Source organism: Eucalyptus grandis, chromosome 7 (genome assembly GCF_016545825.1).
Source record: "Eucalyptus grandis isolate ANBG69807.140 chromosome 7, ASM1654582v1, whole genome shotgun sequence".
Classification (NCBI taxonomy): Eukaryota; Viridiplantae; Streptophyta; class Magnoliopsida; order Myrtales; family Myrtaceae; genus Eucalyptus; species Eucalyptus grandis.
The window spans coordinates 35,504,334-35,520,066 of NC_052618.1; the positions used below are offsets into that span (position 1 = coordinate 35,504,334).

The 15,733-nt window shown below is 38.6% G+C and overlaps 1 protein-coding gene across 2 annotated transcripts; it reads right to left on the reverse strand.

Moving 5' to 3' along the window:
* Positions 1–3,021: 3,021 nt before the first annotated feature.
* LOC104453364 (B-box zinc finger protein 20) lies at positions 3,022–5,133 on the reverse strand. 2 transcript variants are annotated; one of them, XM_010067898.3, is made up of 3 exons: positions 4,617–5,133; positions 3,894–4,307; positions 3,022–3,444 (listed from the first exon to the last, which is right to left on the reverse strand). In XM_010067898.3, the coding sequence occupies exons 1-3, from the start codon at positions 4,800–4,802 to the stop codon at positions 3,082–3,084; spliced, it is 963 nt and encodes a 320-aa protein (XP_010066200.2). In that variant the 5' UTR covers positions 4,803–5,133; the 3' UTR covers positions 3,022–3,081. The 2 variants fall into 2 exon arrangements, with proteins under 2 accessions (XP_010066200.2, XP_010066201.1); XM_010067899.3 differs by having other exon boundaries at positions 3,323–3,444; positions 3,899–4,307; positions 4,617–5,132.
* Between the last annotated feature and the right edge of the window lie 10,600 nt (positions 5,134–15,733).

Below are 15,733 nucleotides of genomic sequence, written 5' to 3' on the forward strand. Positions count from 1 at the left end.
TTTCACTCCATTTGCAATCACTTTTGGTGCACGTCTAGGCTCAACGTCCTCATTGCCAATGTCTTGCAGAGACACCCGTATCCAAATGTAGAATGAACACAAATCTAATAATCGTGAGGAGTTCCCAAATCTATATTTAGATTTAGTTTGAGAGAGTAAAACCCCTAATACTTGACCTAAATTTAAATAGGGAAAGGAGAGCGGCCTAATCTCAGAGAGGTTGTGGGGTCATGTTACGATCATCCTTCTTGATGGCAGTCAATTGGACAAATGGCTAAATTGATTTCCATGTTCACTCAAAATCAGTTGCAGAAATCTATTTGCACACATAAACTCCCAGAATAGATCAGGAGACAAAAGAAACACAGTGAGCTTCAAAAAAGGGAAGAGGGTGACATGGAGGGAGAGGGGGGAAGGAGGGAGGGAGAAAGGTCCTTTCTTCTTGAGGGAGAGCACTGTACAGAGTTGGTAGCTTTAAGGGAAAAGAGAAGAAACCCTAACCTTGAGCGGGACATTTGGAGTCGAAATTGGTGACGATCATGTTAATGCATGACAAGACAACTGTAGCGATGATGTCGGTGATGGTGGCCTGTACTGTAGCGATGAAGTTGCCAACCAGTCAACCACAGGAATGTAGTATATAGAAGCAAAAGAAGAAGAGAAAAAATGGGAGAAACAAAGAAATATGGTTTTTGAAAAAAATATTATTTTCAGTTTAGTTAGACCCCACACCATAAATAACGCACAGTTCTTTCTAAGTTGGCATGCCTAAGAAGCAAATAACCACTTTATTGCACTCCGTTGAATAGAAGGACCATGTTGAGTCAAATCCGAAAAAGTTCCACATAGTATCTATTGCACGGCATTTGTTTAGGAGGTTTCAACACTTATAGTCTTGTAATCTCTCTTTACCTATTAGTTTAAATTTGCAAAATAGTTAATTGTGATTTTACAAAATTTTACATGCCATCAAAATCATGTTACACCCCTATATATTATGCATGTGTGGTTCTTGATTTGTCAATTCAACGTGTTATTTGTGATCTAATTTGCATGTGAGAGGAGGTGTTAAGGTATTAATCCCACATCTCTTTTCTACAGGGTTTCAATAGGTCTTGCTTTCATGCAATCTATCTCTATTTATTAGATTAAATTTATTGTTGGACTTTCTAATGAGCACATTAACTAAGGGTCAAGTTATTTTGCGGAAAATGAATGATTTGAAAAATATTTTTATAAAATGATTACTTGTATTACTTAAAATAATTAGTTAATAACAATATATTATTAATAATAATAATTTATGTATAAATTTTTTCATAAATGATAAAAAAAAAAATTTGTTCATGATTTTTGTAAGAGATAGGAGTGATTATTTTTTGGAAAATACTTTTCAAAACGTTTATTATCTACAAAACAAACACACTCTAAATTAAGAAAAAAATTTAAGGGATTATATTGAACAACCGGAAAAGGTTTATGAACTAAACATATCGTTACTCCTCTAAAAAGACATACAATTGTCAATTTTTTTTTTTTTTAAAGTAGCAAATTTTCAGACATCAAAATGTATGCATCAATTCGAACAATCTATACTAAGAAAAATTCAATTTCAAAAGCTTATAAAATCACTTCAATGTCAAAATAAAAAACTATATGCTCAGGTCGAATGATTAAACTTGACAACAAACAGCTATGCAAACTTTGGAATAAACAGTAACATTTGTAACTTTATCTTGATATCAAAGTAAGAGATTTCAAGTTTTTGTCCCTCTGTAAACCTCTAGTATCAAATCTACCTTTATGTGAGGGGAAGTGTAAAGACATCAAATGTTTTCTATTAACTTAAACTTTTAGAACGGCGGTTCTAGGCTCAACTTTTTATCTCTGTGTGACCAGCAATCATCTTGAAATAGCAGCTTGGTTTCAGCAAGTGAATTGGCGACTTCTATCTTCATCTTCCAAAGCAGAAAGTGAACTGGATTGACTTTGCAAAGACCTATTTCCAAGTGATTTGAGTTGCGGTTGTCAGGATCATATATGTTGTTCGTTTTTGTATGTTTTTATTTTTTCGGGGACCTCATTAAGTATTGATCTCAGTAAAGCTAAGATCAAGGTAAAAGATACCTGGAGTCATGAAGGGACTCAGGTGCGGCAACGGCGAATCATATTTCTGGCGGCTGGGGATAGAGGAAAAAGCCTTCTGTTTGGATAAGTTTCTGCCTCTCGAGATCTTCATGGGCCAATATTTTCTCGACCCCACTTTCACTTTCCAGCCAAAACCCCATGTCGTCTTCTTCTCACTCTCATCAGTTCACTCCATTTCTTGTCCCGTGTCCATCCCCACCGTGCCCAGTCGGAATCATGCGAGGCTGACAGCTACTAGAGCTGACTGAACTCTTTCCTTTTTTGACTTTTTTAATGAGGAAATTACCATGTAACTTGGTCCGATTTGAGCACAAAACTGGTCGCCATCTTTTTGGGATATTTTTGAATCGGGACAGCCATGGCTATAGTTCAGTTTATATGCTTAATGGATCATTGTCTGCACCGAGCAGGTAACCATCCGTGCCAAAAAAAAAACGACATGTTTCGCCATTTTCACCTCAGCTTAGGGCGAAATCTATACCTGGAATACAATATGACCGTAACCATTTCTTTTTTGTCAAAGAAAGAACACGGCAACTGCCGCAGATCCTTGTTCTTTTGATGTGAATTTCATGAGAGGATCATGGACCCAATCCGTGGGCTTTTCTGATGCGCGAGTCGATTTGAACGCCAGATTTGGCTTTCCAGATTGCAGAGAATTCGCAATTCGGAATGCGTGTTCCAAATTGTGGGTCACCGGTGAAGTAACATTTCTGGTAAACCTGGTGATGGGCAGAAGTTAACTTTGCTTCTCTTCCACGTTGAATATACAAACTTATTATTCTAAGAAGACTTGCCTAGAATAAACTTTTGCAGAGATCTGAAGAACAGAAAAAGGTTATTTTCCTTTTTCATTGTTTTGGGTTTCAGGGGTTAAAAATAAAACAAACCTACCTTTGAGCAGGAGATCGTGAAGAACCGTTAAATCTTAATCTAATACAAGGAGGGGAAAAAAATAAAATAAAACATTGCAGAAAGAACATCCACAAATTGCAGAAGGGTTGTGGATTCAAAGCTATTGCCAAAAAGCCTGAGAATTATGAGAGAAGGGATGCTGATGTGAGCTTCCATAAAGAAAACCATCATCACTCTGTTTCTTGATGAATCTGTTGCTCCTTGCCTTCTCTTGCTGATCCATGCCATGAAAAAAAGGACCTTGAGCCTGAGAGAGGTGGAGAGATAGATGAGGGAATTGATGAGGAACTTGGGGGAGTAGTTTGCAAAATCTTTCGAGGCAGAGGAGCTCGTGTCGGTCACCAAATCGGGATCCACCACCGGCAACATGTGATCAAAAGTCTGCGTTAAATTAAGTCGAGTATCAGCAACTCCTTCGACATTTTTCTCCTTAATTACGATAAGCATCGTCTAAGATATGTCGCGCTCAAACCGCCTCAAATTCGCTGAAATCAAGAGCTGAACTTTGTGGTACTTCAAAATAGGCAGTTTGAGAAGCTATGTTGAGCAAAATAAGAAAGGCTACTGGATTTTGAAGAAGACCAGAGAAAGATCAAATGAACTAGACTGAACTCTTCTTTAGCATAGCAACAGCTTTCTCGTTTGTATCATACTTTCCTATTTCATACTTATAATAAAGTAAAGCTTTTGAATTGGTCTGAGCCGACAGACATCTTAACCAAATCAGACTCACCCGGCCTAACGGAGTACCTCTAATTATAGTTGGAATATCAGAGTAAATGCGATAGTCTCAATAGGAAGAGCGGATGCTCCATGAGTGTAATGCAAACCTTACAGTATCCGTTCGAAGCAGTCGACGAAGGATCAAGAAACTCATCCACGTGCCACCCGGGCAGCGTCTCCATCAAGTACTCCGAGATGCTGCTCGTTGAGATCGAGCCGGCGTCGCTCGTGTGGTTCTCGTCTTGGTAAGCTCCCAAAGGCAAACTTCTCTCGGCTGTTGACACTGATGACGGCGGGCAATTCTGTCTCTTCGCCGAGGATCTAGAGATCTTCATGTCTGTGCTCAATGCACTGGACGACGATGAGGCTTGGTTGGGGGGTGAAGAAGAGGAGAGCTTAACCCCGGTTAGAAGAAACCTGTTGTGCTTTTGGGTGTGCTCGTTGGATCTGTGAATGGGAACATCGCATTCTCTGCACAGGATTGCTCTGTCTTCTTGGCAAAACAGCAACGCTCGCCTCTCCTGAAACAAGATAATAAAATTACTGAAAATGATGGAAGAACTACCACTGCATTTGTGTTTTCAACATAAAGGAAGTGTCTAAATTTCGCAACAGCTGCTTCTATGGAGTTCTGCATCAGACACCTCGCCAATTTCTGGAGAAAAATGAAACGTACCCAACCTTCTGAACTTACCCTGTATCATTTTAGTGCAAAAATGGGACAAATTTCAACTTGTCCGGGACAAATCCCGAAACGGGCCATTCAAATTGAATTTATTATTGTCGAAAAACGAAAAAAAAGGGACCGAGAAATTGTTCATGGTGTTTACCTGACAGATGTCGCAGAGAGGGGATTCTTTGAAGGGTGGATGAAGGAGAGAGTAACGCGTGTGTTTATTGGCGAGCTTGTTGGCATGGTGGACTCGGCGATCACAGTCGTCACAGAGCGCGGCTTCGTCTGCAGCGCAAAAGATAGTGGCTTCTCCTTTGTCGCAAACGTCACATTGGATCTTCATTCTCTTGAATCCTAGTCTTGCGCTCCCTCTCCCCTCTCTCCTCTCTCTCTCTCTCTCTCTCTCTCTCTCTGTACTTTTTCCTCAAAAAGTGTCCTTGACTCACTTGCAGATATAAAGCCCTATTGAATTGGGAAACAGAGGAAGAGACAAAATGTTATGGGCATGGAGGCTTCGGGGCTACGTCTGAACAGCTCAGAGAAGGGGTCACATTTCTTGGAAGAAGTCTCTGGACCTGGACGATAAAACTCTCTCTCTCTCTTTCCCCTTCTTGTTCTGCTTGAGTTAAGATGAGGTACCAAGTTGGGTCTGAGAATATGGTTTTTCTCTTTTTGTACCCTTTTCCAAGCTGAAAAGGTCTAGTACTGGGGGGGCTTTCAGAGGTTGGAAAAAGAAAAAGCCATCACTCTCATGCTGAGTGAGAGATTGAGAAAGCATGAGAAGAATTTATCTGCACATTTACTGATCCGCCCTAACTACTATATTAGATGGAGAGAGAGAGAGAGAGAGAGAGAGAGAGAGAGAGAGAGAGAGAGAGTGGTGGGTCGGCTCATGGCAGACCAGAGCTGGCTCTTTCAATACCAATGAACAAGTTGACAAATGTTAGTGGCATGGGCAATTTCTCTATATTCTTTATGCCTGTTTATTCATTATTACCAAAATATACATGATCATACCCTCTTTAGAAGTGTCTTCAGGAAAAAAAAAAATCTAGACAGTAAAACTTTTAATTTTCAAAGTGACTATATTTTTGTGATGTGTGTAATCGATGCCTTTACGTGGAAATACACTTCAAATTTATTTGAATTGACTTTTATTTTGTTGTTTCTTTTAATTTCTGTGGTTAACACATTTTAATTTTCCTTTTTAAATTCTAAACTCCCGAATTTTTCATAATATCCAAATATTGACATGTAAATTCACATATAATATTTTAAATTTTAATAGGGAAATCTAATTATATATTTTACTTTTAATTAAATGGAAACAAACAAGCTTCTCATACCATCCCTTGAAAACATTCGTTAACATGACATAGCTTATTCTCAATATAATATATAGCTATCATCAGTTCACTCATTTAGATCTGTATTAAATATAAGACAAGTTTAAAGAAAGTTTTCAACTTTAAACTATGTCTAAGTATCAAGGAAAAGGACAAGTAGTTATGGAGGCTCAGTTCACTCATTTATATGAAAGTGTTGAACGTACTTGTCTTAAATTTTAAATTAACTTTTGTTATTATCACATGTAGGAAATAACATTGCATCATATATAAAACATAAATTATAAAAAAAATGTTTGTGATGGACTTGGATAAAAATACTCAATAATGTTAGTGAAACAATAGTGTTAAATGCCTTCACTGTGGTCGATGAGGAGATTGGACAAGCGTGGCTGGCCCTTAGACCCCCCCAAAAAAAAGAAGAAAAAAAGAAAACAATCATAAAAAATTATGAAAATCAAGATATTATTAAAAATATCAACATTAATATTGGTCGCACCACGTCTAATGGCTAATATCCACATCAGCAATTTCTAGCAAAAATTGTATGAATGCCAAAGAATCGATTAGTAGTCTTTTTGATATTGCCATAAGACCTCCCTCTTGGAAACTGATTAGCTATGAGGAGAAAAGTAGCCCAATGTATGGTTTAAATAAACTTGATTAGGTCCGTTTAGCTTTAGCTTGTCTAGCTACTTGGTTAGACAATAGTCTTTTAAATAAATACGAGTTCTTAACTCAAAGCTCTATTATGCCTTACTAAAGGCATATTCTGCCTTCTAATCTTATACATTGTCCTATGAACTTCTAAATGAATATGAATTGGAAATAGCTTAACCTTAACTTGAAGTACCTTCACTTCCAATGACTTATACTCTAAATATAGAAAGTATATCCACAGGTAGGATAAAGTATTGCGGTATTATGCCTAACTATAGCCCGCCGCCCTTGGAAAAGAAATAACTAGAACAAGCTCCAAGGAATAGAAAGCAAAGCTCTTGGCAAAGTTGTAGATATCTAATTTAGCCCCGTTTATGACATCAGGAGATGAAAATTGCGATCTTACTTCTTTGTCTGATGAATGGTCTGATTTGACAACTTCATGGAAAGCTACTCGTTTGGCTTTGCTAGGGCCTTTAAAAAGAAGGATCTTGCTATCTCGAAGTGCTAGATGGCTTAGTAATAGATCCTGGTCCTAAGTAGGACCTTAAACTGCTCCCTAGAAATGATGGGGCAAAGGGAATCGAAGCCCTCTCTTAGCTGATCTAGCAAGGTCGCCTTGCATAGCAGGGGCCCCCTCGACCGTAAAAAAACTAAGGGGGTAGAGGTAGCTCCCGTGCCTTGAAAAATATAGCGGCTGGGTGAACACTCGTAAGATTGGTCCTTAGCAAGACCTTAAAAGGCTATGACCATAGGGAAAGTCCGGGTACAGCCAGGTAGGGGGCTAGAAAAGATTCCCTTCTCATGGGTGGGTGGGGGTGGGGGTGGGGCGGGGGGCCCTTTAAGGTTCCCTCGCCCCGGCCTGAGGTTGGAGGCTGACCGCTTAAATGCGAGGCTAAACCAACCCAATAAAGGTTCCGGGCCCTCGGAAGGGGCCCGCCAAAATCCACACATTTAGTAGGGTAGGATGCCAACGACTTGTTCAAGAAAGGTCTCAAGCCAGACATTGATTGATGTGGCGGTTGACCAATCGATAGCCTAAAGCTACAAGCTAGCTTGAACTACTTCATATGTTATCCTTTGTCCTCCTCTCCCTCAACGAGGAAATAGTAGTAGTAGCAGTCTCCCCACTAATTAAAGGTTACAGTCCCAACCAAGTCAAAGAGTTCGGTACGAACAAAGGCATTATATGAAAGCTTTCCCATTTGACCAGATGTTGAGTTCCCAAGGCAGTTTAGGGGCAAAGCTAGGGAATATGGGAAAAAGTCATCCAATGAAGGTCTAATTTCTTTATATTCAAAGAAAAGAACATTGCTTTCTACTTTTACTTGTTGAGATTCTCATCTACCTCCTCCTAGTGCTATTTGAGGGCGTTAACTATTGACCTTCTTTAGTAGGGAAATTTATAGGGTAAATGGAGTTTACTGATACATATACCTAATCAATTTGAAGCATGAAACTCAATTTAACATATAACAAAACAAATGGTCTATATTGCATTAGGCACACTATAGCTACATGCACATATCAAATTTCCCGTTATTTAGGGTTTCTCAGCTTCGTAAGCCCAACTTGCCCTCAATGGTTCTTTTTTACCTCGTGGATGGGACTATGGATCTAATGGCTCACATGATGAATTCATGGAAAACATAATTGGGTATACAAAAATCGATATGTGAAATTAAGGGGGAAAAGTACTAAAAAAAGTCTAAACTAATTGTATTTGTGCCAATTTAGTTATAAACTTTTAAATTGTACCAATTAAATTATAAACATTTTGATGATTTACTAATGTACCATTCAGCCAATTTTTGTCTGAAATCGCTGACATGAATGCCAACCGTCCTATGTCACACGATTGGCAATGACATGGAAAAATTTTACAAAATTTTAATTATTTTATTTTATTTTCCTTTTTTTTTTTTTTTCCACTAAGGCCAACAATGGTTGTGGCTCTCGCTAGATTTGTCAAGGGCAGTCCTCGCCTAGTTGTGGGAGTCGAGCCCTTGCCAAATCCAATGATGGTCATTGAATCTAGCGAGGGCTTGGTGGCCCTTGCATGTGGCTGGTGATGGCCTAGGCAAGGGTTGTGACCCTCACTAGCCACAATGAAAAATAAATAAATAAATAAATAAAAATTTAGAAAAAATTAAAGAATTATAAAATTTGTTCATGTCAATGATCGAATGCTAGTATCCATGTAAGTGATTTTTGATTAAAATTGATTTGATGGATTATATTGATAAATCGTCAAAAAGTTTAAGATTCAATTGATATAATTGAAACGTTTAACATTACATTGGTAAGTGTAATAAATTCATGACTTTTTTGGCACATTTCCTAAAATTAAAGTGTCAAGTGATTTGGCTGACTTTATTGATGATGATAATGATTTACTTGTTTAAATGTTCACCAATAATTGTAGCTCATGGCTCCTCTACGCTTGTTTGCTTGAATGCTTCCATCTCACGTATAGCTTGTTTTATTGGCTAACGTACGCGTGTATAATAAGCAAATAGCAGACATGAGAAAGGTATTTCCAATGACTTGGAAGAATAATGTCATGGCCATGATTGAGAAAATATAGGGGACGCTTAGTAAAGATAAAATTGAATGGGGATACAACATATCGTTATATCGATTTGTGAGCTCTCAGCTTATAAATTTCTCCCGTGCTTTGTATTTTGAAACAAATAAACAGCAAATATGACATCGAGCATCCAACCCTGTTGGAGAAAAGTACCATGATTGGGGAATTAGATACATGTATATATTTCTAGGACTTACAACATAAATATATACACACACATATATTATGGAGGATGGGAATCATCTTATTTATTGCCAATTGACAAACTCAATTTACTCAGTTGACATGGACGATGGTGGATGATCCGAGCCTCTTGTTTGAAGTCCACAATGATTAATTCGAGGTCATCGATTTTGGGTATATACAATTAAATAGGGACTGATTTGCGAGTACTTCTTTATGTAATATGTTGGCGGGCCGTTTGACCTATTAGCTAAGATAGATAATGGTTTATTTGAGCTCGTCGATGTTAGATCTCTAAGAATAGTGACTAATTTGGGGGTACTTTAAATGGGATAGAGAGGGAAAATAGAAAGGGGAGGGGGAATGGGTGAGCGTCGTTGGTGTTAGCAGCGAATACTAAAACTCTTTAATGGAAGAGAGAGAAAGACATAAGATTAGTTAGGGTTTATGGTGGTTTGCATGACTAGCAAGGTCATGGACTTCAAGTCTATACAATTAAGTAGTAACTGGTTCAAGACTACTTCTCCATGTAATGTGTTGATCAACTGTTGGATTTGTTATCTGAGGTCGATAATGGTTAATCCAAAGTCATTGTTGTTAGATCCATGTAAATGGTGACCCAGATTTGACGATGGCACTCCCTTGTGTAGTTTGGGTGAGGCCTTTGTGGCTGGCAAGGGTTTTTAGTGACCCTCGATAGCACCCAAAAAAAGAATAAAAAATTAAAATATTAGTAAAAATTGTTAACGTTACCACTGATCATGCCATGTAAGATAATTAGTATTCACATAGGCGATTTTTAACCAAAATTGATTGGATATACTCAATTAGTAAATAATGAAAATGCTTAGAATTCGATTGACAAAATTGAAAATTTTAGAATTAAATTGACAAAAATATTATATGCTTAAGACTTTTGGACAATTTTCCCTAAGAATGTTGTTGGTTTTAACTACTATTATCTATGGTCTTTCATGGAAAAAGGGTGAAAATATGTGATTTGATAGATTGATTAGGGTTTTTGATGGTTTTCACAATATTTAGATCATGCGGGTTAATGGCAGCCTTCAAAATTACTAGGGGTGTGCATGGTCTGGGTGGGTGGTTCCCGACCTAGAACCGGGAACCGCCCTCTAAGGACCGGTTCCGAAAAATTGGAACCGGGATCCACCCGTTTGTTGCATGGATCCACCCGGGAATCGGACCGTCAGTCCGGTTCGGTTCTCGGGTGGATCCATGGAACCGATCTTGACGCGAAAAATTTTGATTTTCAACATAGAACGATCGGGTCTATGACGGTCGGGTCTATGAGTTGGGAAGGAGGGGAAGAGGTCTATGGTCAGGTTTTCAACATAGAACGGTCGCGAAACAATTTTCTGCGGCTGTGGCTGGTGGCAGCCGACGCAAGGGGGTGAATAGCAATGGCGGAGGAGCAACGGTGGCAGCGTCGACGCTCGGGGAGGAATCGAAATGGCGATAGGATTATGAGGAACTGAGGAAGAGACAAAGAGAGAGAGAATCGAAAACGAAGGAAGTGAGGAGATGAGATCTAAAGGTTTTTTTTAGTAATTTTTTCTTTTAATATTAAAAAGGTTCCGGTCCGGTCCGGGTGGGCGGATCCGCCCATGGAACCGGGAACTGGACCGGTACCCACCGGTTCTGAAAAATTGGAACCGGGAACCGGACCGGTTCCCTCAAGAACCGCCGGTTCCGGGCGGTTCCGGTCCGGTTCCGGGTGGTCCAGGGTGGTCCGGCGGTTCCCGGGTATTTTGCACACCCCTAAAAATTACATTGATAATACGTGTAATTAATCAAAAACGGGCAACTTGAAATATTTGTTTTATCCCCTTAATGAAAATGATTCAAATCTTCATTCTTTATAGGGGTTTGTTAAGTGTTGGTGTAAAAAAAGAGCTTTTTAAGTGTTATAAATCTTCAACCAAAAAAAAAAAAAAAGTGTTATAAATCAAATGGATTGTATTTTGTTTCTTTTATATGGGGAAGTAAACCTATTGGACCAATTTTCTCTGAGGTATAGTCACTATTGGGCCTCCACCATAGAGGCCCGTGAGACCCCAAATTGGCGTAAGCCGACAAGGGAAGGTTCCAGCGGATCCTCGGTCACCACAAAAAGAAGAAGAATAAAGTAAACCTATATTTTAATGAATAATGGCGTGCTTTCCTATCTGTCAAATTTTCCCAGAATGACCAAAACAATAAGTGCTCGAGTCATTGAGCTGAAACTGCCTAGTTGGAAAAAGGAGTGGCTTGGTCCTAGTTACTAAGGGTGCGTTTGGTAACATTTCTGTTTAAAAATTGTTCCGGAAACAGAAATAGGAAAATGTGTTTTGTTTCTGGGAACAATTTTTGAACAAAAAACGCGTTTGGTAAACTTGTTCGGGAATAAAAAATGAACAGAAACACGTTTGGTAAATTTGTATAATTTTTTTTATTTCTTTTATTTTTAATATTTTTATTTTATTTTTTCTATTTTCTTTCTTATTTTTCTTATTTATTTTTCCTTTTCTCTTTTTTCTTCTTTTGGCTGGTCGCGCCTCGGCCATGGTCGGCGACCGGCCGATGAGGGTCGGCCAACGAGCCCGGCCACGAGAGGATCGCCGGCCCAAGAAGGCCGAACTCGCCTAGTGGCTCGGCGGCGAGCCAGGCCGACCGGCGGTGGCCGGCGAGGCCTCGTCGGCCGCTAGGCAAGCTCGACCTCGCCCGGATCCGGCGAGATCGAGCTTGCCCGGCGTGAGGTCGGCTCGGGCCGGGCGAGCTCGAGCTCGCCCAAGATCCGGCGAGGCGAGGCCGAGCGAGGCTCTTGCCAGGCCAAGGTGAGGCCGACGCGGGCCGGCGACGCTCGGCCTCGCCGAGGGGGCCGGTGACCGGCCAAAGAAAAAAGAAAGAAAAAAGAAGAAGAAAAGAAGAAGAAAAAAGAGAGAAGAAAAAGAAGAAGAAAAGAAGGTGTTTCTAAATTTTGTTTCAGAAATAAGAAACAATTTTTTTTTTTTTTTGTTTCTTGCTTCTATTCCATATGTGTTTCTAGGAACAAAAAAATAATTTTGGAACAAAAACGCACACAAACGCGTTTCTGTTCCTTTTTTGTTCCCAGGAACAAAAAAAATAAAAAAGTTGTTTAAAAATAGAAAAAAGAAACGAAAACAAACGCAGCCTAAATATATTTGAAAGGCAATTATTTTTCCTCTTTCACCTTTTTCTCCCCAAGTTCGAGAATAGCGGCCTAAAGTGACAGAAATATGTAAAATTACATTATATAGTAATAAAGATCGGTGGAACGAGGAGTTGCTATATAAGTTAAAACCCTAGGACTCATAATGAAATTGACAAAATCTTAACTTACGAGGGGATATACATACCCAACTATAACACATTTTTTTTTATGTGATATAAGATATGATCGCTTAAACTTGTATAGGAAATCTAGAGATTAGGGAGATGGTGTCCCATTGAGTTTGTCTTGGAAATATGAAAATTTGTCAATGCTATACAACCATTGTACCTTTACTTGAACATTTCGAAGGAACGTTTGATTCCACTTATATCATTGGCTATGGGCATGCATTTTTTTAAATATAATATATAAAAGATTGGATCATGTAGCAAAGAACAAGGGTACAAGGTATTGATATTGGAGTTTCAAATTGGAGCCCATTCTCCTTTCTTCTTTTGGCACTTCTAGTACTTTAGCATGTGCAAAAAGGACAACTGAAATTGATGGGGTGCACTTCAATGAAAGGATTGGTCTCCCTAGCTAAAACTAGTGCATGTTAGGCACAACTTTATGGCATGAGGCATTAGTAAATCATTTAACCCTAGACACTTTAAAATAAAAGATTCATTCTAGAACATAACTTGGTATTGATATTTAGGATCTGTCTCTCTATAGGACAGTGGTAACTGTCACGTTTTTTTTCGTTCTTATCATGCGAGTGCACACGTTTCCCATTACTCATTCGATTTCTAGGTTCTTCATTAGTACTGCCCGTTGAACGTCACTGCTTACCTTAGAGCCCTCGAAAAGATTAAGATGCCCAAACCCTAAGCTAATCTTTCGTTCCTTTAGCATTACAATATTCTAGAGATCTTTTGCTCCTACTACTTGGAGGAGGAGCCAAGAAGCCTTTTGAGATGCTCGTTTCAGGCACCATAATCTGATTGGTTCATAGGAGAGATAATCGAGGTTTAACTCCGTTAAAAATGTCTTGCTAAGATTCTAAGTATCCTCAGAATAGTAACTTAAAGTAGTTTACTATGTTCTAAAGTAGAAAATTTGCCAAATCCAATGAGAGAAAGTACATATCTCGCTCGAAAGCACCGCATAGTGAAAAGATCATTGAAGAATGGGGATGGGGATCCTCCTCCGAAATGAAGGTACACATCCTCTTGGACACGATGCGCACTCAAGTTGTGTAAAAGATTAAAAAAAGGATGTTACTTTGCACGATGGGCGATAGATCAATCGATAATATGACAAGCTTTTTTATTTTAGGTATTGCTCATCTTATTTTAATATGATGTTTTAACATGGTCGTAGGCCATTGATATAAAGAAAGAACAAATTGCACCGATTGTCCTAATCCTTTGATCTAATGTGCAATCAAATCCTAAATGTTATGAATGTTGTGAAATTGAGTCATTGACAATTTTTATTGGGTGCAATTTAGTACTTTTAGTGACAGAGTTCATGACTGAATTTCCTAATGTGACACATTGAAGTCTTGAATGGCTTATTTATATAATTTTTGCACACGCAGCTCTAATGTGTCACCACTCTGAAAGACTTGAAATTTTCTTTAAAAAAAATTAGAATAAAACTACAAAAAGAAAAATCAGAGTAGAGAAAGGAATAATGTGTGCTTGAGCGTTTGCTAGGCGGCCCTCACCTAGATTTGGATGAGGGCTTGCAAGCCTTGTAGCGGTGGTTCCCCCAAAAGTCCTAATCTTGATGGTCATTCACACATACTTTTTTTTTTTAACTTATATATAATGTGGAACCATGTCAATGCTACCTATGCTAAATAATATCAGAAGAATTTCAAGTCGGGCTCCAGCATGCCACGTAAAGCGAATTTGGCCGTGACTTTGCCAAGAGGACTAAATTGCACCCATTAAAAAATGTTTAGGATGTGACTGCACAAATCAAACATTTAGGATTTGATTGCATATGGAGCCAACAGTTTAGGACTTTTGGTACAATTTTCCCTATACAAATGAACAAGTTTCCAAAGTAGAGAAACTTCAGTTTTTTTTTTTTTTTTTTGCTAGTTTTTAACGTAGATGAAGCCGTGCTTCTTTTTCGGGCATATGAAATCATGGATCCGATGTTATTTTACAGGAAATGAAGGAAAAACTATCTAGTAATAACTTCTCTTTATTTGGTTTGCCATATGCAGAGGTGGCAAAACCCAGTCCCATCCGAAAACCTATTCCACGCAATTCGAGTTGACTAAGAAAAATCAACAATCCTTAACCGACTCCACATGTATCCAAAATTACCCAAATCTAAAGAACCCAAATCATTCGACCACACAAACACGACCCGAATCATTATCAAAGAAGAGATTCCTAAATGAACCGCACACCACCCAAACCCAAGCAAACGAGAAATCATCCTATACACCGGCATGAATGGTTTGTAGTATGACCCAAAATCGAATTTAATCAGAGTGAAATTAACCTAATACATCAATGTGCCGCCTGCTAAAATCGAAACCGGATTCATTTGAATTATCTGAGATCTGATAAAATTTGGGACTAGTAATGACTCGAGCAGAACCACAACTTGAAATGCAACTCGACCCAAAATTTGTAAACCGAGAATACACGTATCCGTGGCAATATGAAACCTAGATTAACCGAACCAAAAAGGATCCGACCACCTCTTTGCCACTTATAATCGTTTATAGAGAGATCGATTTTAGGTCACTTTACGCCGTCAATCACGCCCTTTTACTATCTTCTTCTTGTGGTTGTCGTGGGGTGTTATTCGGCTCATGACCGTTTCGACATTGTGAGGAGTTCAAGCTGGGTGAGCCCCATGGAGTTGCTCTATAATGTTTCTTCGTAATTTCGTTTGACCTTTTGTCAAACGTGTTAAATGAGTGCAAAACTGATGTTGTACGACACATATTTATTATTGACTGATATAAAGACAATACTTACATTATTATCATATTACAATTGTAATTTCATTTATTTAACGACATATTACATTCTTGTTCACTTAAAACAATTGTCATTTCGTTAGAGGTTCTGAGTTCTTGTTTGTGCGCACCGCAAATGATCATATTGAGAGATAACATTTGTTCCTAAAATAATGCCAATAATAACCCCCGCATGCGTTTGGCTCCGTGGCTATTGCAATTGAAAGTGTTGCCTATCTCATCATTTGTGGTGGGATAATCGTCTAAAAAGTCATAAACCTATTATACAATGGCCAATTTAGTCTTAAATCTTTTGATTATACTGATTTAG

What these genes read in the sequence shown, in the direction of transcription:
- LOC104453364 (XM_010067898.3), bottom strand. Translation starts at nt 4,802, where the DNA reads ATGAAGATCCAATGTGACGTTTGCGACAAAGGAGAAGCCACTATCTTT. An exon ending in CTCTCTGCGACATCTGTCAG is followed by an intron (nt 4,308 to 4,616) that starts GTAAACACCATG and finishes ATCTTGTTTCAG; the next exon opens with GAGAGGCGAGCGTTGCTGTT. An exon ending in CTTCGAACGGATACTGTAAG is followed by an intron (nt 3,445 to 3,893) that starts GTTTGCATTACA and finishes AATTTAACGCAG; the next exon opens with ACTTTTGATCACATGTTGCC.